Below are 24,818 nucleotides of genomic sequence, written 5' to 3' on the forward strand. Positions count from 1 at the left end.
CTGTGGCATCCTGGCCTAATGTGTTAGCTCTTCTGTGTTGTGCCATCTTCTTGGCCAGCATCTGTTTGGTTCCCCTGATGTACAAGTCACAGCAATCCTCCCATCACTTAACAGCATACACTATATTGCTCTGTTTGTGCCGGGGGACCCGGTCCTCTGGATGGACTAACTTCTGGTGCAGCATGTCTTGGGGTTCTCCCAATAAACGCTGTGTCCAGATGAACTGATTCAACTTTCTGTGAGTTCCTTATGTGGACTATTGAGCATGCATCAAGACAGTTTAACAGGAATATTCGTTTCATCTATTGTCTTGGTGCTGTGGCTCTGACCTTTGTCTACTGGTTGATCACAATGTCAGTGATCTGTGAAGTGAGTCTTGCTCTACTGTTGGTCTCATTTATGTCAGTCATCCCAGCAAGCAACATGTATGTGCGAATGTACTAGTGCTGCCTCAGCCGTCACCTGAGCTAGAAGAATGTCATTGGTATTGGTTTTAATAAAGAAGGTTTTAGTGTCACATGGTCTGAATGTTGTTATTTCAGAGACCAAGAAAACCTTCTAGATTAGCCGTTGGTATGAAGCCAAGACAGCATAAAAACATTCCACCCCGTTCCCGCTTACCACCTCATAGCGGTGAGCACTGACATAGTGTGTTTAGACCGCAGCCTATCAACACATACAGGCCAGTCCATATTTCCTGCTCAATGAGGCTCTGACAGGCAGCTAACCCACTCAGGAATTACACAACAACGGAACCACGTAGGAGTGTGTGCAGGGCTCGAAATTAACGATGTCCCGGGGACCATAAAAAATCCTACTGGGATACAAATATATTTTGTCTGGGACAATTCCGGGACAGTGAAAAACTTCGAAATAGGTGTTATTTGCAAAGTCGTTAATTATGAGTATCTAGACGTTACTTTGTCGTTTGAATAATTTAATAAAAAAGTGTGAACGGCGAAACTACAGAAGGCTTACGTTCTTGCGGCACCTCACGATAGGGCAGTCAATCGCCTGTTCGTGCAAATCATAGAATGCATCTACGTCATCCACTCTGCCAGTGGCTGCTGCCTGACTCGCGCCAATGCAACATTCATAGAGCCAGAGCGATAGACCATCATCAACGTTCATAAAGCCAGAGCGATAAACCATCATCAACATTCATAGAGCCAGAGCGATAGACCATCATCAACATTCATAGAGCCAGAGCGATAGACCGTCATCAACCACAGTTAAAAGAAGAAGAAGAAAGAAATGCTGAGGTGGCTGAATAAACAGCCCCCTGATGCAAGCCCCAATACTCCCGAAACTCCCGAAACTAATATTCATATGTTTAATAAAAGAATAAGTATTTTAAACTTATTTGGTGGACCAGAGTCCATGGTGTGATGATTAAGTGACAAAAAAGGATCAAATTATATGTATTCTGCATAATTTGGGGGGGGGGGGGGGGCGGCGACAAGAATTAAAATTTGGGACACTGTTGGTTATATCCGGGACAATACAAAGTAGAATTCGGGACAGTTGTGGGACACTGAGGAAAAAAGTTAATTTCTCGAGCCCTGAGTGTGTGTCTGTTTTATGAAGCCAAGATCCCCACCACATCAGGCAGGAACTCTAGCGACACCCTGGAGACTTTGGTCTCTATGGTCAGGGCGAGAGAGAGAGAGAGAGAGAGAGAGAGAGAGAGAGAGAGAGAGGTTGAGAACAGAGGGGAAAGTGAGAGATGAAATGAAGCATTGAAAAGGGGATTTGTAGGTCGGGGGGGGGGTGTAGAAAGTAGTAATGGAAAGAGAGCAAGAAAGAGAAAACTGAGTGAGTGATGCAGACAGAGAGAGAGAGTGAGAGTGATGTGGAGAGAGGGGTAATCCTGGGGTAATCTGTCTCTCTGGAGGAAGAAGATGAAAGGGTGATGAAGAAGAGTATCTCGTGGATGAGGAAGGCGATGTGACAGACTGACCACACGGTTTAACATCAGTAAGACAAGGAGACCCCCCCCCCCCACACACACACACACACACATGCGCGCAGCTCTGCTAGCCAGGTCAACACCATCCGTCTGTTAGCCGCGCAGCAGGCTGACGCTACGCAAGTCCTTCTACGAGTCAAAACATCAAAACCACAGTCAGGAACAACTTAACAACCAGTTCAGCCAACTAACATGTGCAGCTTTTGGAATACACTCAATAGAAATGAAGATGAAAGAAACACTTAACAAAATGTTATGGTTCTTTTGTTTTTTGTGTGGATTTTTCTCCCCAGTTGTACCCGGCCAATTACCCCACTCTTCGGAGCTGTCCCGGTCTCTGCTCCACCCGCTCTGCCGATCCGGGGAGGGCTGCAGACGTCTCCTCCGATACATGTGGAGTCACCAGCTGCTTCTTTTCACCTGACAGTGAGGAGTTTCACCAGGGGGAGGATCACGCTATTCCCCCCAGTTCCCCCTCCTCCCCGTACAAGCGCCTCGACCGACCAGAGGAGGCGCTAGTGCAGTGACCAGGACACACACCCACATCTGGCTTCGCACCCGCAGACATGGCCAGCTGTGTCTGTGAGGATGCCTGACCAAGCCGGAGGTAACGCCGGGGTTCGAACCACTGATCCCCGTGTTGGTAGGCAACGGAATAAACTGCTACACTACCCGGACGCTACTACAGTTCTTTCTCTATGGAAAGACGCCTACCGCCACATAATCCACAGTTAAGATACCCATCACCCTACAATTCCTTACTTAAACGAGTACTGGGCATTTATTTACTTATTTAGTTTTGAGAAACTCTCCACACAGAGGATGACCTGGGATGACTCCCAAGGTTGGACAACCCCGGAGTTCAAACCCAGCACCTTCTTGCTGTGAGGCGACGGCGCTAACCACTGCGCCACCGTGCCGCCCACATTCACACAATGTGAAGCACACAGCTACTTAGAAAATGGATTTTCGTTGTGGTTGCCAGTTTTCCACTTCAAAAAGTTGTGTCTTTATGAAAATCCCTCTAAGACAAACCCATGCAAACTTTAAAGTTTGAACTTTTAGAAGGATATCAGCCAACTTCAAGCTACAGTCCTGAATCTCCTGGTTTTATTGTAACATTGTGTGTCCTATGGAGGTGGGAGTGAGGTGAGTGTGGGCTGAGCTTCATTCCAAATGAATGAGAGTCAGCAGGGCTGTTGTGTCAGAAACAAACATAAAACCTGGTAGAACCTGAGTTTTACTTATTGATGTAGTGCTACCTGTTGGTAAAGGTCTTCTACCAGCGTGTTCTGTCATACCTGCTGGTCAGACACAAAACCGTCTTCTAACCCAACACTACCTGCCTTCTTCTCCCTCATTTGACGGCTATGACGAAGATGGAAAACACTACGCGCCCTATTGCCTTGATGCATGCTCAATAATCCAGCCAAGAAAACCACAGGAAGTTGAATCAGTTCACCTGGACACAAGGTTTACTGAGAGAAACGTTTCATCATCATCTAAGGGCCCAGACTCACCAAACCGACTCGCAGCCACGAAGGCCAACTGTTGCGTCGCCTCACGTCGCCTGCTGTCTGGGCCAAAAAGTGGCACTTGAACACTACAGCCGATGGCCCTGATTCGCCAAGCTGAACAGCCAATCAGAGTGATCTCTCTCATCGACGGGCTCTGCCGATTCAGCATGCTGAATCGGCAGAAAAACTGCCGACAGGGGTCCGACTAGTGCCGACGGTGCGGGACACACCATAAAAACTAGGGTCACAGGTGCTCACCGACGGCAAACCGTCAGCCTGGTGCGTCAGGGCCCTTAGTGATCTCTTCAGTCTCAAGTGACTGCAGATATCACCACCCTTATAAACAATACAGTGGCATCACGACCGAAACCAACGATCAGTTTCATATGCAGATATGAGTGTGACCACTGACTAGAGTTACAATGGCCATGTGTACTAATGAGAGGATTTGGGAATGTTTGCAATCACAGCATTGTAAAATGGCGACAGATGTACTCTTAGCCCCCCCCCCCCCCATTCGGTTCAGCTATCAGCGCTCCGTAAATACATCATCACGGACCCGGAAGCAGAGCAACTGCAGACAAAAAGTCTCAGCCTGCCTCAGCAATGAAAAGGCGCCGCCATCCAACATCAGTAGAGATGAGAGGAATGTTCTCATCACTCTCAGTAAGGACAATTATACCCGCTACTCTTTCCCATATCTTCATGCTGTGGCTGATCAACTTTATACCTCTGTAGTTGCCACAGTTCTGCACATCACCCTTGTTCTTGAAACTCGGTACCAGTATGCTTCTTCTCCACTCCTCAGGCATCCTCTCACTTTCCAGGATTGTGTTAAACAATCTAGTTAAAAACCCCACTGCCATCTCTCCTAAACACCTCCATGCCTCCACAGGTGTGTCATCAGGACCAACTGCCTTTCCACTCTTCATCCTCTTCATAGCTGCCCTCACTTCCTCCTTGCTAATCCACCGCACTTGCTGATTCGCTATCCCCACATCATCCAACCTTCTCTCTCTCTCATTTTCTTCATTCATCAGCCCCTCAAAGTACTCCTTCCACCTTCTCAGCACACTCTCCTCACTTGTCAGCACATTTCCATCTCTATCCTTCCTCACCCTCACCGGCTGCACATCCTTCCCAGCTTGGTCTCTCTGTCTAGCCAACCGGGACAAGTCCTTTTTTTCCCTTCCTTAGTGTCCAAACTCTTATAAAACTCGCCATATGCCTTTTCCTTTGTCTTCGCCACCTCTCTCTTCACCTTACGCTGCACCTCCTTGTACTCCCGTCTCCCAAACATTCACATTAAACACTACTCACGTCTGCAGGATCTGAATGTTCCTCAGCTAGCATCTTAAATGGTGATAGGAAGTGTTAAAAATGAAGATTGCTTGCATGTAAATCTTTAGGACTGCAGCTTTAAGTTATGAAACAACCTGGGTCCATATGATTTCAGAGAAATAATGAATAATTGATTTGAAAATATTTTTTCTCTGAAATAAGCAACCGCTGGCATCTAAAGAAGATTTACCATGACTTCATACCATTTAAAATTTTTGGATCTGCCAGAAAAACCCTCCAGGAGATGGCAAGTGCAGGAAAGTGCCATGATCAAAAACCACTGAATCTTTCTGCCGGCGTTTTGAAGAAACGGCCAGCAAATTTGTCACCATCTGTCATTGCTTGGCCTGTAAGTGTGAGCTTCAGGCCAACGAAAAATGACCTGCCGGTCGAACAGCTTTTTTAATCCCACAATATAGAAGACATGTGGCGGTGAGAGTCACAGACATCACAGCTCCTGTGCTTCTATGAAGGATGAAAAGACGTCCCTGCCAACTTAAACCACAACCCAGCTGTGTTCCCTTTTCACTGCCTCTGACCTGGCTGCGTTTCCTGAGAGAAACTTGGCACTTAGCGGGGTCATCTTTGTTCTATCGCAGCCTCATAATGGACGCTTTATTACAGCAGAGCCAAGAAGATGCTTTGGGCAAAGCCCATCCAGACCTTGTCTATTGATCGCTGTAATGTGGCTCAGGGACACCAGGGCAAGCTGGGAGTCCCACAGTAAACATTAAACCATCTGTCCAAAACATTTCCCGCCATTTATCTCTTGGCAGGATGTGTTAGGAACGTGTCTGTTCTCAGTTCAGTCATTCATATTACTTGGTTTTTTTTTTTCATTTTGTTGCCTTCCTGTTTTATTTTGAAATCCTTGCTTGTCTTGTCGTTTCAGTTCCTACCCCTGCTTTTGCCCCGTGTCTTCCACACCTGCTCCCCATTCCCTGATTAGCTCCTCAGCATTTATGCTCCCCAGCTTTCCCTGTGTCCTTGCCAGACTGTCTAGTGTGTTTTGCCGCCTAGTGTCCATAGTGTCCATCCATCCATTATCCAAACCGTTCATCCTACACAGGGCCGCAGGGATGCTGGAGTCTATCCCAGCAGTCACTGGGCGGCAGGTGGGGAGACACCCTGGACAGGCCGCCAGTCCATCACAGGGTGCACACACACACACACACACACACCAAGGGACAATTTAGTACGGCTGATCCACCTGACCTGCATGTCTTTGGACTGTGGGAGGAAACCGGAGCCCCCGGGAAGAAACCCACACAGACACGGGGAGAACATGCAAACTCCACACAGAGGACGACCCCCAAGGTTGGACAACTTCGGGGCTTGAACCCAGGACCTTCTTGCTGTGGAGCGACCATGCTAATCACTGCGCCACCGTGCCACCCATATATACAGTTATTTTATTTGTTTCTCTCTCTTCTTTCTCTTCTTCTTGCCACCTAGTAGTCTGGCGTTTTTCTCCTTGTGAGCCTTTGTGACCCGCCTGTGTTTTACCTGCTGCCTGAACTTTGGACTCCGTGTTTGCCGCCTGCCCCTTGCAATGCTCTGTCACCTGTTTTTGGACCGACTTCCCGGTAACCTGAACTGTATGTGCAAGTGTTTATCCGCCTTCCTGCTCCCTGTCTGTTTGTTCACACATTACATTGACCCCCTGGTGTTGTGACCTGCCTGCCTGCCTCATTAAACCCAATTTTACCACATCCTTCCTGTCTGTTCGTCCCAAGTTTGTGTCCTCCCTGAGTTGGTAACAGGACGTGATGTCACTCTCCTGAGGAGATTACCTGCTGGATCTTAAAAGAAGAGGAGGGCTTCGCCGAGTTTACAGCTACAGTCCTGAAGATTAACTTGCATTCAAATGATTTTTTCTTTTATTCTATCACTGGTGTATTCAAGACAACTACGACCTCTTCACTCTACCTCCTAGTAAGATCTACTGTCTGTCTCCTCCACCAAAATAACAAACTCTAGTTCCAGACTTTCTCTCTGCTCCACCCAAAATGGTGGCGTGAACTCCTGATCTCCGTCAGGACTACACACTCACTTACTTGATTCAATAAAGAACCAAATTAATCTGCTTGTGTTCTGAATTGTGTCAATGTAAACCTACTTTGGACTTTAATTCTCATATTCACCACCTCTGGATGCTCTAAGACATCCATCCATCCATTATCCAAGCCGCTTATCCGAACTCGGGTCGCGGGATGCTGGAGCAATCCCAGCAGTCACTGGGCGGCAGACGGGGAGACACCATGGACAGGCCGCCAGGCCAACACAGATCTAAGGCATACTTAAACTAAATGTACTCCATATGACACACTCTTGACTATGATATGATTACTATGTAGCAAATGTACTACTTCTTCATATAGTACTGGTATGATTACTATGTAACGCTCTATGATGCCTGTTGTTAAAATTTAAATGAATCTGCTAATTGCTGACTCTCTTGTAAGTCACGTTGGAGAAAAGCGTCGGCTAAATGACTATGAAACCACGAGCGGTTCTGGAGTCGTTAATGTTGGTCGTTACTGTCTGGTAAGACCTTCCAGGAAAAGTGACACCCAGGTAGTAAATCCCAACACTGACAGGAAAACAGAGCTCCAGAGGTCTCAGGTGTTGGCTGTGCTGAGCTGTTCCTCTCAGGTCCTTGTACACAACACAAAGCCACGTTGGCAACAGATCACCATCCTCATCATAGCTAAGCAGCAAGCAAACACAAGACAAAGTAAAACCACTGCACAGTTCACCATGACTGCTTCCTCTGAACTTGCAAAGGGACTGTTTAGTGTCTAGGGAAACCTGGTTCCAGTCCTTACCCCATCCCAACCACAAAAACATCTTCAGTCAGTTGTGGCTTTTTCCATCTCTTTGTTCCCCAAGTTGCTAGTTTAACTCCCTGCTGATGTTCATTTCCCAGAAGGGGAATGAGCTGCTAGGGGCTCAGAAATCCCCAGCAGTCCCAATGTCACATCTCTGAACAATGCAAGGCTTTGAGAGAACCAGGACCATGATGAACCACAGCAGTCAGGCTGCTCTTTCACCCTAATCACTCCTTCGCTTTATAAGAGAAGAGTTTCTCCTCTACCACTCTCTCTATCGCGTAATTTCTCCGTCTTCTTTACCCCATCGTCTATAGATACTGATGATGAACTGATCTGGGGTTTTGATCTATAAATTGAGTTATTATTCTACCGCCGCGCTCATCGACACACAATCTGGACAAGACTGTCAGCTAAATGACCATCATGTAAAATACTTCAAATACAGCGAGTCTGTAGTGAACTAAGCTGGCGGGGAATCTGTTTTCCTGAGAAGAAGTTTGGGGTCAAAGATGAAGCCTGTCTTCTTTACATCCTACAGTAGATGTATTAGCTCTGCAAATGAGAAGAGCAGTGTTTCCATGAGGCTTTATTCTCGGGTGAGAGACCCGACTTCTCCCTCGAGTCCTGAATCCAGGGGCTTGATTCATCTCTGTTCCATCACCGACTTCAAATTACACAAGTAAAATACCAAGGCCAAGAGCTAATGGTTTTGGTTGATCTGATCCAGGAGCAGTTTAGGGACGCTTGGCGGTTTCGGTGAGTCAAGAAACCACTGTAGATCATCTTTAAACATGAATGATTTATGATCATGTACTCCTAACTACGAACCGATATGACAACAGCACCGGGGAGCCGGTTCAGACAACCATCAATCAAGGCGGTGCTTTGGGAATGCAAGTTCGGGAACAGAGGTTTAGTTAGCTATTCAAGGAGTATCTGGAGTCCCACCGTAGCATGTTGGAAAGTGCTATTTGCTGTGTTTGATTTGGAATTATTCACTATGGATTTGAAATGGAAACACATTTGTGACATTGAACAAAGGTTGGCAGTACAGAGGAAGTAAGAAAGATGGATTTTGGAAAAGTCGGAAGATTGTTATGATTTGACCATCATAACAGATTTGGTGGTCTGCACAACATAACTTCAAGCTAAAATAACACAAAAGTACAAAGACTGCGTTTCTTCAGTTTAAAACTGACACCGAAGGAGGAATTGTCTGTAGCAACCAGTCTGTTTTCTATCCGTTTACTTCTGCAACACAACAAACGTTCAGATGAGTTCGGGTGGAACGATCAAGCAGCAATGCTTATAAAATTTGCTCGGTTTGAAAAGAATGAAAAATCTTACATTTAAACTAAAAGTTTTTTGTTCTAATTGAAGTTTTGCAGGTTCTGGCAAATTCACAACAGTCAACATTGTAGTTCTCAATACATTTCTTAATACAACTCATTTTCTACATGAATGACAGCACACTAGTTCTGCTCGTTTGGCAAGAGTTGGTCTCAGTTATGAAAGCCGTCCCACAGCGTATACATTTGAATTATCTGTTGGGGATCCAGCACACGACATAATGGAAGGTGGAACTTTTGACTTATTCAGAGCGAGACTCTTTATCACAAGGTGACTGTAGGCCGTCAAGCTGGAGGCTCCGGGTCCGACAGCTGAGCCCAAACAGGAAGAAAGCAGACCCTTAATTTGGTCTAATAAGAAGAATGCATTACGTATACAGTTAGCCTACACGTGTCTCAGAACCCATCAGAAACTCTCTCTCTCTCTCTGTCAGGTGTTTCTCTTACCTCTGAAGGAGGCTGCTGAGCGGTGATGTAATAAATCAGAAACAACCTCATCTTATCTTCTGGAGTTCCACCTTAAAAACAACCAGAGAAACACGCATATTAAAAGGACTAGAAGTCATTTCTACCTGAATGCTGCCCTCTACTGTTCAGCGACGTCAACAACAACCACCCACAAATTAAAATAGACACGTAGCTTGGTGCCTCCCGAAAAGGTCCGACAACAGAACCAGTAAGCCGGTCCGGATCCTGTGTTTTTAATGGTAGCAATCTGAGGAGTTGAGTGAGCCATTTATTTTGTTCACTTTCAGTACGACTCAGTAACTCCTCCTGATATTTACTAGTCATATTTTGACTAATCATATGCTGATAGTTTGCAAGCCACGCTAGTCACGATGCTTCAGGAAAGTAGAAATATTACACACGGCTTGTTAACATCTGCGCAGAAGGATTAGATGTATTTGTAAAAATGTGTTTGAGATGTGTGTGTTCCTGTCAATTTCTGGGCTTCATCTGTTCCTGTGTCGGGTGCTGGGGATTCGCGGCCCGTTCTTTAGCCAGAGCCTTCAGAGGTTTAGGCATCAAGGGGGAGAGGAAGAGGAGGGCCATCTGTATTACCACCGATGCGGCAGATAGGGCCTGAAGATGGCTGTGGCTCACGAGAGGAGCGTCATGGAGTCATAAGTAGCTAGCCACCTGGACACACGCCGGGGTCCGATCATTGATCATCATGCCGGTTATTCCCCAGGTCTCCGTTTGTCACAAAGGGTGATCGGGCTTTTGCTGTTAGAGCCCCACACTATGGACCTCTCTTCCTGTTGAACTAAGACTAACCAAGTCTCTAGCTTCTTCTATTTAGTTCACCCCCCCCCCACCTTTTTCTCCAAGTTGTACTTGGTCAATTACCCCACTCTTCCAAGCCGTCCCGGTCGCTGCTCCACCCCCTCTGCCGATCCAGGGAGGGCTGCAGGCTACCACATGTTTCCTCCAATACATGTCGAGTCGCCAGCCGCTTCTTTTCACCTGACAGTGAAGAGTCTCACCAGGGGGACGTAGCGCGCGGGAGTATCACGCTATTCCCCCCCGAGCAGATGTCCCGACCGACCAAAGGACGCACTAGTGCAGCAACCAGGACACATACCCACATCCGGCTTCGCACCCGCAGACACAGCCAATTGTGTCTGTAGGGATGCCTGACCAAGCCGGAGGTAACACGGGGATTCGAACCGGCGAGCCCTGTGTTGGTAGGCAACGGAATAGACCACCATGCCACCCCGAGGCCCTCGTTTCTAGCTTCTCTTAAATCTCGTCTTAAACCTTTTCTTTTTATGAAAGCTTTTACAAATGTTTGATATTTGTTTTTATTGATTCATACCGTTTTTATTTTTACTCTGACTTATTTGGTCTCACTCTTATTTTTGCCTTGTCTGGCTTTATTTGTAAGGTACTTTGTAACATTGTGTAAGAAAAGTGCTACATAAATAAAGTTATTATTATTACTATCATCCTCCTCAGCTGAGTCATCTGGAGGAGAGTGTACAATGTTGAAAGACCCGAAACACCCGACGATCCCAGAACATCACTGAAGATGTGTCCGAGGGCATCAGTACATGTATGTACACACTGGTTGTGTGTGTGTGTGTGTGTAAATACCATCAGGATCACTGATGATATCCAGCAGAGATTTGTCCAGGGTAGATTTACTCATCAACTTCTCCTCAAACTCAAAATAGACGTCCAGTTTACGGCTCTGAAATAGACACAAAAGCACACACACACACACACACACACACACACACACACACACACCCACAGAGTATCATCCCTGTAGTCTTTACCGCCACACTTCAAACGAGTGCAGAAGTTCTTGCTGGTTCTACCTTTATGTGGTCCAGTACAGCCGTAGCGACGTTGGTATGGAGGTCGATGAGTCTCTTCTTCTCCAGAAGCTCAGGCAGAGAACTAGAGGAGAGGAGGAGCAGACGGCATCCATCTTCTCATCACTTCATCAACACCAACTAAACAGCATCTATGTGAAACGTCACCTTGATGTCCTCAATCCTACTGAACACTTCCTTCCTACCTGCTGCTTTAAAACCAAGCACCTCTGCTGCAGCGGCTTCCCTACCTGTGTGTGTGTGTGTGTGTGTGTGTGTGTGTGTGTGTGTGTGTGTACCTGACAGCAGAGGTGAGCTTAGCCGTGTTGTCAGAAAGCATGCTGATCGCTCCCTCATCCTCCCCTTCTAAACCCTGGACGGACAGACACATAGACAGACAGACGGACGGACACACAGACGGACAGACGGACAGGTGTTTTATCAGGTCAGTATTCATGTCAGGATATGCAAACCCATCTGCCTTTACCTTGTACAGTATGTGAGTTAGGGCTAATGCATAATTTATTGTGTATTTTAGTAGGTTAGTGTTTAGTATTTTATTGTGTGTTAGTGTGAGCTTTGGTGTAATGGTGTGTGTGAGTGTGCATTTTAGCGTGTTTCAGTGCAGTGTGCTTCCCACCATGATGCTCTTGAGACGTTTGACCTCGTCCTCCTGGGCTCTGTATGTGTCCAGTTCCTCCTGGACAGATTCCGCTACTTCAGGAAATGGACTGCAAAACACAGCAAATCACAATGCTGGATACACAACATCAACACACTCCACTCACAAAACGCCCCCCCCCCCCAAAAAAAACAAAAACAACAACAGCTGAGGAAAAGAAACCCTGGAGAGCTGAAGGGACCCCCCTGCTGCCCTGGTACTGTTATCCTGGAGGTCTGTCTGTCTGTCTGTCTGTCTGTCTGTCTGTCTGTCTGTCTCTCTCACACACACACACACACACACACACACACACACACAGGGGACTGACCTGCCTTTGTGGCTCTGCCAGAACTTGTCAGCTGCGGTGAGGTCGTAGGTCTTCCTGTTCTTCTTCTTTGGTCTAGCTCCACTTGGAGACGGCTCAGAACCTGACCCCTCCTCCATCGTCACCCTGTTCAGATGAAAGTCCTGCACGTTTGTACACACAGGTACACGTACACACACACACACACACACACACACACACACACACACACACACACACACCGAGTCTACGGTTAGTTCTTCCGGCTTGCCAAACCTGCTCAGCCTCAGTAACATGATGAACCCCTGTCCTCATCATGGTGCTGTTCTGTTCAGCAGGGTCACATGTGGATCCATATTCCACCTTGCAACACGTCGTGATAAAACAGCTGTGCTCCTGTCATTAGGATTACAATCCAGAGCAAAGGGTTCGTCTAACGTCTGGAGTCCTAACTAGAGCAGATCAGTACCAATTAAAACCGGCTTGACTCTGACAGGTGAAGACAGAGGAAAACAGGACCATAAAATGTCTGGTGTCATGAGGAGGGTTAGACGGTTCTGTTATCTGATGTGCCGATGGGAAGGACAGGCAGAGAGACTGCTCTGATCCAGTGAGCTGTGGTATTCCTGTTTGGTTTGGACCTGAAACAATAGCTGGCAGGGAGAGGAAAGCGGATCACAGACCTCGTCCAGGATCAGGTTCTGGTTCTAAGAATAGAAAGGTGTGTTCTGGACCTCTCTGCAGGTCAGAACTGGGGCAGGAAACCTTTTTTTCCCAATGTACACTATGACAAGGCTATACTTGGTGCTGTTATCCAGCATTCAGACGTGTGTCATATGAACACTGTTTGATCAATCGACTGACAGACAGACAAGACAGGTGATTGGGTTCTTACCAGGACATCGTGGATGAGGGCCTGATAGGTCCAGGTGTGGTGGAGGGGTGTGGCCATATCCAGGTTCCGATCAGCCAAAACAAACAAAGGCCTCTGAAAACTAGGAGGAATGGGAGAGGACAGATGGACAGGCGAAGACAGACAGATAACGAGAGACTATCAAGATAATAAAGATGAAGGGGCGTCCGGGTAGCATAGCGGTCTATCCTGTTGCCTACCAACACAGGGATCGCCAGTTCAAATCCCCGTGTTACCTCCGGCTTGGTCAGGAGTCCCTACAGTCACAATTGGCTGTGTCAGCGAGTGGGCAGCTGGATGTGGGTATGTGTCCTGGTCGCTGCACTAGCGCCTCCTCTGGTTGGTCGGGGCGCCAGTTCGGGGGGGAGGGGAAACTGGGGGGAATAGCGTGATCCTCCCACGTGCCACGTCCCCCTGGTGAAACTCCTCACTGTCAGGTGAAAAGAAGCAGCTGGTGACTCCACATGTATGGGAGGAGGCATGTGGTAGTCTGCAGCCCTCCCCGGATCAGCAGAGGGGGTGGAGCAGCGACCAGGCTGGCTCGGAAGGGTGGGGTAATTGGCCAAATGCAATTGGGGAGAAAAAGGCGAGGAAAAAAATCCAAGAAAACAGAAAATAAAGAGGATAATAATGAGTGAAAAAGCAGCTGGCTCACCTGAACTGTCCCGCCCCCACGCTGTCTCCTGTAAACAGACTGTTCCTGGCATCCCGCAGGTTCTCCCGAAGCTTCTTATCCAACTTCTACAACACACACACACACACACACACAAAGAATCAAAATAGACAGATAGACAGACAGATATAGATGATAGATACATAGATAGCTAGATAGATAGATAGACAGACAGACTGACAGATAGATAGATAGAAAATATAGATAGATAGATAGATAGAAAAGATAGATAGATAGATAGATAGATAGATAGATAGATAGATAGATAGATAGATAGATAGATAGATAGATAGATAGATAGATAGATAGATAGATAGATAGATAGATAGATAGATAGACAGACAGACTGACAGATAGATAGAAAATATAGATAGATAGATAGATAGAAAAGATAGATAGATAGATAGATAGATAGATAGATAGATAGATAGATAGATAGATAGATAGATAGATAGATAGATAGATAGATAGATAGATAGATAGATAGATAGATAGACAGACAGATAGACAGATAGATAGATAGATAGATAAATAGATAGAGAAAGAGATACATAGGATGACTTACTATAGCGACCATCTCTGCTGCGTTCCCTCGGGGACAGCGGATGATTGGAACGGCGCCTGGACAGAAGCAGCACACACGGGTTTATGAAGCAGGACCGACACACCGGGTCAGCTCATACAGAGCAGACACGACTGCACGACAACTACACCTTAACTAACAGCACACATGCAGTTTTAGATGTAATCCACCTTTAAATCTTTTAAATATAAAATGGGGAAAAAAGGGCGTCTGGGTGGCGTAGCGGTCTATTCTGTTGCCTACCAAAATGGCGATCGTTGGTTCGAATTCCCGTGTTACCTCTGGCTTGGTCAGATGTCTACAGACACAACTGGCCCTGTCTCCGGGGCCCCTGTTCGGGGGGGAGGGGGAACTGGGGGGGATAGCGTGATAACTCCCACGTGCTACGTCCCCCTGGTGAAACTCCTCACTGTCAGGTGAAAAGAAGCGGCTGGTGACTCCACATGTATGGGAGGAGGCATGTGGTAGTCTGCAGCCCTCCCCGGATCAGCAGAGGGGATGGAGCAGAGACCGGGACGGCTCGGAAGAGTGGGGTAATTGGCCAAGAACAATTGGGGAGAAAAGGGGGGGGGGGGAGGATAATGGGAGAAGCAGCCAGAATCTCAGTTGGACAGGGGTTCTATTCCCCACCTAGAGCAAGGCCCTGACAGCACAGGGGTTCAGTTCCAAGCAACGTGATCGTCGACATGCTTATGTAAGGTGCTGTGGATAGAAGGTCCACTAGATAGCAGGATGTCAGACTTAAGAGCTGAGACAATGACATTAAGAATGAATGCTGCCATCTGGTGGACGTACAAGTACAACACGGTGAAACACCAAATAGTACAGAATCAGAACCAGAATTAGAGTCTCTTGAATTCATCAAGTGAAACTAGCGAACAGGACGTGTGCCAGTGAGGAAATAATGGTTTACGCCGGTTACACTGGTTTTAAGAAGAGTGGAGCAGACTGTCACAACCAAACCAGAGAGCCAGGGAGTTGTTCCAGTGTCACAGTGTTGACATCGTCACAGGTGTACTGGATGTATGGACGGATCAGGTATTCCTCCACATTAATGGTCCAGTAGAGGAAGTGAAGATATTCTATAGGCTACGGTTCAACAATGGGCAGAAGGATACTCGCTCTCTCTCTCTCTTTTTTGGATTTTTCCCCCTTTTTCTCCCAAGTTGTATCCAGCCAATTACCCCACTCTTTCAAGCTGTCCCGGTCACTCCTCCACCCCCTCTGCCGATCCGGGGAGGGCTGCAGACTACCACATGCCTCCTCCAATACACCTGGAGTTGCCAGCCGCTTCTTTTCACCTGACAGTGAGGAGTTTCACCAGGGAGATGTAGCGTGTGGGAGGATCACGCTATTCCCCCCAGTATCCATCCCCCCCGAACAGGCGCCCAGAACGGTCAGACGAGGCGCTAATGCAGCGACCAAGACACATACCCACATCCGGCTTCTCATTTGCAGACACGGCCAATCGTGTCTGTAGGGACGCCTGACCAAGCCGAGGTAACACAGGGATTCACACCACCGATCCCCGTGTTGGTAGGCAACGGAATAGACCACCACGCCACCCGTACACCCCTAGAAGGACTCTCTTTTTGATTATAGACCTATAATGAGTAGAACAGATACTGCACACCTACTAGATGTCTGGTTAGGAATCATCAGATGTGACAAATAACTAGCATCCCCTACAGGAGAATAACTAGCATCCCCTACAGGAGAATAACTGGCACCCCCTACAGGAGAATAACTAGCATCCCATGCAGGAGAATAACTAGCATCCCCTGCAGGAGAATAATTAGCATCCCATGCAGGAGAATAACTAGCATCCCCTACAGGAGAATAACTAGCATCCCCCGCAGGAGAATAACTAGCATCCCATACAGGAGAATAACTAGCATCCCCTACAGGACAATAACTAGCATCCCATGCAGGAGAATAACTGGCATCCCCTACAGGAGAATAACTAGCATCCCCTACAGGAGAATAACTAGCATCCCATGCAGGAGAACAACTAGCATCCCATGCAGGAGAATAACTAGCATTCCCTACAGGAGAATAACTAGCATCCCCTACAGGAGAATAACTAGCATCCCCTACAGGAGAATAACTAGCGTCCCCTACAGGAGAATAACTGGCATCCCCTACAGGAGAATAACTAGCATCCCATACAGGAGAATAACTAGCATCCCATACAGGAGAATAACTGGCATCCCCTACAGGAGAATAACTGGCATCCCCTACAGGAGAATAACTAGCATCCCATACAGGAGAATAACTAGCATCCCATACAGGAGAATAACTGGCACCCCCTACAGGAGAATAACTAGCATCCCCTACAGAAGAATAACTAGCATCCCATACAGGAGAATAACTAGCGTCCCCTACAGGAGAGAAGGAAACAGACTAACAATAAATATTTCCTTGTTTCCCTGTGAAACTTCCACTGCTGTAGTGAAAAGACATATGACAGGCATGTGACTGGATGTCCTCATCAGCTACTGGATTATTTCTGTGGAACTGAACAATTACACGCATGTGTGGCTCTGTCTACCGTCACAGATCTATAGAACTAGAATGGATAGAATAAAGTATAATGACAGAATAGATTAAAACGATAGAAGACAGTAGAATGATAGAATTGCGTAGAAAGACAGTAGAAGAGAGATTAAAACTCACCCAGAGTGACAAAGAAGCAGAAGAGACTGTCTACAATGGTGTCCATGATGGCCTCCATGTCTGTGTCCAGAATGTCTGCTCTGTTAATGGCTGCAAGGAGACAGACAGACAGACAGAGAGAGAATCAGACAGGAAGACAGACAGACAGACTCAACCGACCTGGTTAATCCAAGCTATCAGTTATTGAATGTTTTTACAGACATTTATAACCCGTCATTGTCACCTTGTGTGGTTCCTATATGCTTTAACAAAAACCCTTATTGTGCCCGTACCCAAAAAAATCATCTGTGTCTTGATGACGACACACCTGTTGCTTTGACCTCAGTAATAATGCAATGCTTTGAAAAATTAATTAAGACATACATAAATACTAACATTCCTGCCAACCTTGATCCACTACTACTACTACTACTACTATTATCGGCTGCTCCCGTTAGGGGTCGCCATAGCGGATCATCCGTGTCCATCTCTTCCTGTCCTCTGCATCTTCCTCTGTCACACCAGCCACCTGCATGTCCTCCCTCACCACATCCATAAACCTCCTCTTTGGCCTTCCTCTTCTCCTCTTCCATGGCAGCTCCATATTCAGCATCCTTCTCCCAATATACCCAGCATCTCTCCCCCACACATATCCAAACCATCTCAATCTTGTCTCTCTTGCTTTGTCTCCAAACCATCCAACCTGAGCTGTCCATCTAATATACTCGTTCCTAATCCTGTCCTTCTTCATCACTCCCAGTGAAAATCTTATCATCTTCACCTCTGCCACCTCCAGCTCCTCCTCCTGTCTTTTCATCAGTGCCACTGTCTCCAAACCATACAACATAGCTGGTCTCACAACCATCTTGTAAACCTTCCCTTTAACTCTTGCTGGTACCGTTCTGTCACAAATCACTCCTGACACTCTTCTCCACCCACTCCACCCTGCCTTCATTCTCTTCTGCATGCCCCGTTACTTTGAACAGTTGACCCCAAGTATTTAAACTCATCCAGCTTCGTCACCTCTACTCCTTGCATCCTCACCATTCCACTGTCCTCCCTCTCATTCACACACATGTATTGTCAGCATATTTGATTTGGCAAAGGTTTTACGCCGGATGCCCTTCGTGATGCAACCCTCCCCATTTATCGGGGTTTGGGACCGGCTCTAAGAATGCACTGGCTTGTGCATCCTCAGTAGCTGGGTTTGCCAACCTTGATCCTCTACAGTTTGCTTATCGGTCAAATAGATGTGTGAGTCCGCGGTGGTGTAGTGGTCTAAGCATTGGCTTTGTGTCGATGCAGTTGCCCACTGGGGACCGGGGTTCGCGCCCTGATCTCGTCAGATCTGACTATGGCCGGACTCGATGAAGCAGCTATAATTGGCAGCGCTGTCTTCGGGAGGGGGGCGGAGTCGGCTTGTGTTTGTCACATGAATGCGTCTCTGTGTGTGTCGGAAAAAGCAGTGGTTCGGCCTGGATTCGCCTTGTCACAAAAGTGGGGAGGCGTCTCCTTTGAGACTGCCGGCCGGAGAGATGCAGTTGGCGAACGCATGCAGTACGAGGGTGGGTGTTTGAACTATAATAGGGAGCGATTGGCCACTACATTGGGAGAAAAAGGGAAAAATCAGAAATAAATTATTTTTTTTAAAAAAGACGCCGTGTCACTGGCTCTGCATACTGTGTTAAAACACCTTGAAGGAAAAAACACCCATGTCAGAATGTTTTTGTCGACTATACCTCTGCATTTACTACCACTGTAAACTGGTATTGAACCTTAGGGACCTTGGTCTTTTTAATTCCACCTGTAAGTGGTTATAAGACTTTCTGACAGGCAGACCTCAGACAGTGAGAGCAGATACCAGCTATGTCTCAACACAGGAGCACTGCAGGATTGTGGCCTTAGTCCCCTACGCTAGTCTTTCACACCACTGTTGCCAAATTGGCAGATGACACCACAGTAACTGGACTGATAAATGACAACAATGAAGATGCCTGTTGGAAGGAGGTAAGGGACCTAGCCATATGGCGTCAAGACAACAACCTCCCCCTCAGTGTTGAGAAAACAAAGACGACAATTGTTGATTTCAGGAAGTCCAAACCGGTTCAGACACCAGTTGAAATCAACGATGTCCCTGTTGAACTTGTGAAGAACTTCAGATTTTTAGGCATTCAGATCTCAGACTCCCTCTCCTGGTCTCTAAACACCTGTTGTATCATTAAGAAGGCCCAACAGGGACTATACTTTCTGAGATGTCTTAAAAAATTAAGGGGTGCCCAGATGGCTCACCCAGTATAGTCCGTACCACATAAGGCTGAGTCCTTACCGCAGTGGCCTGGGTTCGAATCCAGTCCGGGCCCTTTGCTGCATGTCATCCCCTCTTTCTCCCCTGCCTTTCCTGTCTCTCCCTACTATCGCTATCAAATAAAGGTGGAAAATGCCAAAGAAAAAAGAAAAAATTCAGAATGTCGACAGAAACCCTGGTCAGTTTCTGTCAGACCACCATAGAGAGCATCCTTACTGGAAGCATACTGGTGTGGCTTGACAACCTGACTGAACGGGACCACAAACAACTGAGGAGGATAATAAAAATGGCTTCAAACATCATAGGAACAGCACCGCCACAGCTTCAGGTCGTGTACATCACCCGCTGAAGACGGAAGGCTCTAAGCATGATGGAGAACAGCAGCCACTCAGCATATGGTTTGTTCTCCTCCTTCCCTCAGGACAACACTTACACAGCATCAGAGCAATGACCAGTAGCCGCCTCAAAGACAGTTTTTACCCCCAACCCGTCAGAATAATGACCAGTAGGCGCCTTACATAACTTCAGGGATTTATCATTTATTGGGATTTCTGATTTCTTATTTATTGTTTTCTTTTACTATTTATTATTCCCTTATATAGTTTTAAGGGTTGAGAGAGCCAGGTATATCACTTCACTGGATCTGAAGGTATATCGTGCTTTTTATATGTATATGACAATAAAGTGAAACTTGAACTTGAAGAGGCTGCTTCAAATCAACGTGTGTGTCTATCAGTGTATGTCTTTGTCTTTGTCTATGTATATGTCAATCTGTGTGTGTGTGTGTGTGTGTGTGTGTGCGTGTGAGGGCCTCACCATGGTAGGAGATGAGTTCCTTGTTTTGGTGACAGAGGACGAACATGTCGTCTTCTAGAGTGATGAAGTTTAAATACTGGTCATAGACCTGATATACACATACATACACACACACACACACACACACACACACACACACACCCAAACAAACACAAGCACACACACCAGTACAATTAATCTATGTCCATATATTCAACATCACTATAATACAAGTGATTGACACACAGTAATCAATTACTTTAAATCATCTGTATCAGTCTCACACACCCGGTAGATACACAGTAATCAATATCAGTCAAGATGCTTTAACACAACAGTCACACAAGCTAATCAATAAGCACTAACATGACCGACTGCTGGTACAGTATATACCGGGGGAATTGGCAGAACAGTAGTACTGGTACAGCAGTGGTACTAGTCGAACAGGTCGTACAACTAGCTAACCTTGGTGACTTGGCTAACAGCGTTAGCGGCTAGCGCGGCACTAGCTATATCCTCCAGTTTACTCCTGCTGATAGCAGAGATGAAGTTTAGGTAGTAGGACTCATAGAGCTGGTTTCTCAGGTCCTACACACACACACACACACACACACACACACACACACACACACACACACACACACACACACACACACACACACACACACACACGACAGACAGAAAGAGAAAATCAAATTCACATCAGGACTCGTGCCATAAGCACAAGGCAGGGAGTGCAGGTGGAGGTGTTTGTGTGTCGTATGTCTGTTAGTGTGTGTCTGTGTACCTGACATATCCTGTCAATATTTTCTTCTGTGGGCATGACAAAGTAGACCGCTGGCACATCTGGGATGGGATCTCTGTCTGAGTGGAGCAGTCTGCACACACACACACACACACACACATACACACACACACACACACATATAGACAAGACAGACAGAAAGGTTTGCTTGATCTCAGCGTGCTGTGGGCACACAAGGAACAAAACCGCACCAGCAACAACATCCACAACAATCTGGACTCCTGTAAAGTACAGCTCGCTGAAATCAAGTCAGCTGTCCAAACGTACACGTCATCAAACACAGTGGGATAGGCTCCAGCATCCCCACGACCCTGAGAGCAGGATAAGTGGTTTGGATAAGGGATGGATTGATAAACACAATGAAATGATGGTGGTGAAATTCATGGGACTCGGTGACAGCAAGTATACAATACTAAACCTCTGGAAAAGTATTTTTACTTTGAACAGCAATATAAGTACAAATAAACGTTTTTACAGTACAACAAACGAAACTGTCAAAACAGGTACTGTCATGCTTCGCTACGATGTGTGTATGCATAGCTGTGTTTGTGTGTGCACATCTCCACATGTACATGGATGATTGTGTGTTTCTGTGTGCGTGAGAGTGAATTCTCTTCCATCCTTAACACTACTAAGAATAAACTGCACATGCAAATGTGTGTGAGTATGTGTGTGCGTGTACACACAGCAGGTACAGGGTGATTGTGTACGTATTTGTGCATTTGTGTCTGTGCATGTGTCTATACCCACAGATGCAGGGTAATGCCCATGTCTCTGAGCTCTTTGACGGACAGCAGAGGAGATATGATGTCCTGACCAAACCGATCGTATATCAGCACCTGGACACACACAAGCCAGAAGTCGCACACAGTCACGGGTCAACAGCAAACAACACTCTGTCAGCCCCCCAGTTCAGTATAGATAACTGTACTGAATGTGTGTGTGTAAGTGTCCTACCTTCCATACTGGCTCAGCTGCAGTGTTCTTCAGAGCTGCATTGAAATTTAACATGCGCTTCAAGGCAGCTGGATACAAGGGGAGAGACAGACACACACACACACACACACACACACACACACACACACACACACACGGCAATCCCATTGGTCATTTACCAGTACACAGGATATGAAGTCACAGTTCCTGTGGCACACTCCAGCAGGAGGGTAAACATGCAGCTCTTCTCTACACTTCAGTTTAGAGAAGAATCTGTATTTTTGGGCACGGTGGTGCAGTGGTTAGCGCGGTCGCCTCACAGCAAGAAGGTCCTGGGTTCGAGCCCCGGGGTAGTCCAACCTTGGGGGTCGTCCTCTGTGTGGACTTTGCATGTTCTCCCCGTGTCTGCATGGGTTTCCTCCCACAGTCCAAAGACATGTAGGTCAGGTGGATCAGCCGTACTAAATTGTCGCTAGGTGTCAATGTGTGTTTGTGTGTGTGTGTGTGTGTGTGTGTGTGTGTGTGTGTGGGCCCTGTGTGACGGCCTGGCAGCCTGTCCAGGGTGTCTCCCCACCTGCCGCCCAGTGGCTGCTGGGATAGGCTGCAGCATCCCCGAGACCCTGAGTAGGGTAAGCAGTTTGGGTGATGGATGGAAATGGGTGAATCTCTACTTAAGAGTGACTATTTCTACTGTAGGCGAGCTGAAACCTCAGGAGTAAAAGCTGTGGTCGGTCAACAGCCTCGCAAACGGAGCTAATGGCAAATAAACTAGCGTTTTATTGTCTGGTTGTCTGGCCTGAACCCACAAAGTCGACTGTCTTTGCGGGGATAAACGTTTTGAACAGCACACAGCGTTGCGTCATGTCGGACAGCTGCAGATACAGCACAACTCCTCCAACCACGACCTCCTCTCGCGTGCTCTCTACTTGGGTCTCCTCCGTCTTGAACAGCGCTCTCAAACAGGTCCTCAGGTACCAACCGGTGCTGCTGGATTCACATTCAGCCAGGCAGTCCGTTTCGGCCACCTGTTCCAGTTACTCCAGCTACTCCAGTCGCGGAGGTTTTACGCCTGCAGCAGGGGAATATTTTGAACGAATGGAAAACGAGCCGGTGCTACATGAGGACCTGATTGAGAACCGCCGAGCCGACGCTAAGCTCTGATGGGGAGCGAACCATCCGTGAGACTGAGCCCTCCGGAGCAAACGTTATTCGGTCAGTTCTGGAATAGTTCTACTCCGTAACGTGTTGTCCCCTACACCGACCACAATCCTCTACAACTGCCCACACTTGAGTAGAAAAACACAACAAAACAACGGAAAGTGAAGAAAGAGACGGTTTTTTTCCAGACCTGTCTGCTTCTCCCGGACAGACACCGCCATTCTTCCTGTTGATGCGGTGACGGCGTGTCGTGTGACGTGGCAGCCGCCGGTGGCAAGTTATGTTGACGGCCCGATACTGACATCTGGCGGCACGGAGGCGGTACTGCACCACCGCGCCTCTTGAGGAAGGAGATTGAACGTTGCGACCAAACCTGTGACCTGGTGAGGGACGGCAGCTGTCAGACGCCGTGAGGCGGTTGTTGACGTGATGAGTGTGAAAACGAGAGTGAGGCATAGGTGTTTAAGAGGGGAAGAAGTGCGGAGAAAGTGTAGGAGAGGGTTCCCAGACAGCATCCGGATGTGGGCCACTACAGGTAATGCTGCGGCCCTGATGGCCTTCTTCTGGCCCTGACAAAATGGATGTGAGCCTGAAGTGGCCCACATGTATAATAGCAAATATGGCCCAAATATGCCAAATCACATGTGGGCCTTTCCTGGCAAAGCTGTGGTGCTCTGGGCAACATGTGATCTGGATGTGACCCTGAAGCGCCCCATTTGGTAAATGATGAATACGGCCCAAATATCACAAAACAAATATAGGCCACCTTTGGCAAATATTTGGCACATGCTGCATTGCTATGGCTTGGTTCTGGCCCAGATCTGGCAAACAGGAGCAGACCGCCCAGGTGCCATCATTCCATGCGGTATGTGGGCCGGATGAAAGAAAGATGAAAACCGTGTGTGGGACGGGTCCGGGCCACAGCAGTTTTGCTATCTGGGTTATGAATGAGATGGATGTAGGGAGGATATGAAGGAATCTGAGAGGGAAGTGGAACAGTGTCGAATGTGAGAATTTTGACTTTTTATTAAGACACAACAGGGTATTGAACAACGTAATAACTCGTAAGTTTGGTGTGAATGTGAAGAGGGAATGTGATGTGTGTGGTGTGGGAGTGGAACATTTATGCACGAGTTTGTTGAATGTTGTGAGCTGGAGGGATACAAGTTGAAAATGAAGGCATTAATAAGTAGATGTTGGAAAGGGGCGGCATGTTGGTGCAGTGGTTAGCGCGGTCGCCTCACAGCAAGAAGGTCCTGGGTTCGAGCCCCGGGGTAGTCCAACCTTGGGGGTCGTCCCGGGTCGTCCTCTGTGTGGAGTTTGCATGTTCTCCCCGTGTCTGTGTGGGTTTCCTCCCACAGACATGCAGGTCAGGCGACTCGGCCATACTGAATTGTCCCTAGGTGTGTGTGTGTGTGAGAGAGAGAGAGAGAGAGAGAGAGAGAGAGAGAGAGAGAGAGAGAGAGAGAGAGAGAGATATGGCCTGGCAGCCTGTCCAGGGTGTCTCCCCGCCTGCCGCCCAATGCCTGCTGGGACAGGCTCCAGCATCCCTGAGAGCAGGATAAGCGGTCGGGATGATGGATGGATTTTATGAAAAACTCACTTTTTCCGGTGCCCAACACACAAATCTGGGTATCTGATGGGCCTCCTGCCACACAAACGTTGAAACAAAACAGCCCAGTAGGGTATCTGTGGGCCT

The 24,818-nt window shown here is 47.3% G+C and overlaps 1 protein-coding gene across 1 annotated transcript in view; it reads right to left on the reverse strand.

The window, feature by feature from the left end:
- Positions 1-23,357, reverse strand: part of scfd1 (sec1 family domain containing 1) — a 48,918-nt gene extending 25,561 nt beyond the window's left edge. The window contains exons 1-16 of the mRNA XM_056295656.1: positions 23,310-23,357; positions 21,983-22,050; positions 21,776-21,864; positions 21,008-21,098; positions 20,686-20,808; positions 20,242-20,329; positions 17,142-17,231; positions 14,448-14,503; positions 13,865-13,950; positions 13,192-13,291; positions 12,321-12,460; positions 11,972-12,062; positions 11,631-11,704; positions 11,335-11,416; positions 11,108-11,204; positions 9,458-9,528 (exon numbers count right to left, since the gene is read on the reverse strand). Of these exons, the coding sequence (XP_056151631.1) occupies positions 9,458-9,528; positions 11,108-11,204; positions 11,335-11,416; positions 11,631-11,704; positions 11,972-12,062; positions 12,321-12,460; positions 13,192-13,291; positions 13,865-13,950; positions 14,448-14,503; positions 17,142-17,231; positions 20,242-20,329; positions 20,686-20,808; positions 21,008-21,098; positions 21,776-21,864; positions 21,983-22,050; positions 23,310-23,340 (1,377 nt within the window). The 5' untranslated portion in view covers positions 23,341-23,357. The remainder of the gene's footprint in view (positions 1-9,457; positions 9,529-11,107; positions 11,205-11,334; positions 11,417-11,630; positions 11,705-11,971; positions 12,063-12,320; positions 12,461-13,191; positions 13,292-13,864; positions 13,951-14,447; positions 14,504-17,141; positions 17,232-20,241; positions 20,330-20,685; positions 20,809-21,007; positions 21,099-21,775; positions 21,865-21,982; positions 22,051-23,309) is intronic.
- Between the last annotated feature and the right edge of the window lie 1,461 nt (positions 23,358-24,818).

This window comes from Lampris incognitus, chromosome 16 (genome assembly GCF_029633865.1).
Source record: "Lampris incognitus isolate fLamInc1 chromosome 16, fLamInc1.hap2, whole genome shotgun sequence".
NCBI lineage: Eukaryota > Metazoa > Chordata > Actinopteri > Lampriformes > Lampridae > Lampris > Lampris incognitus.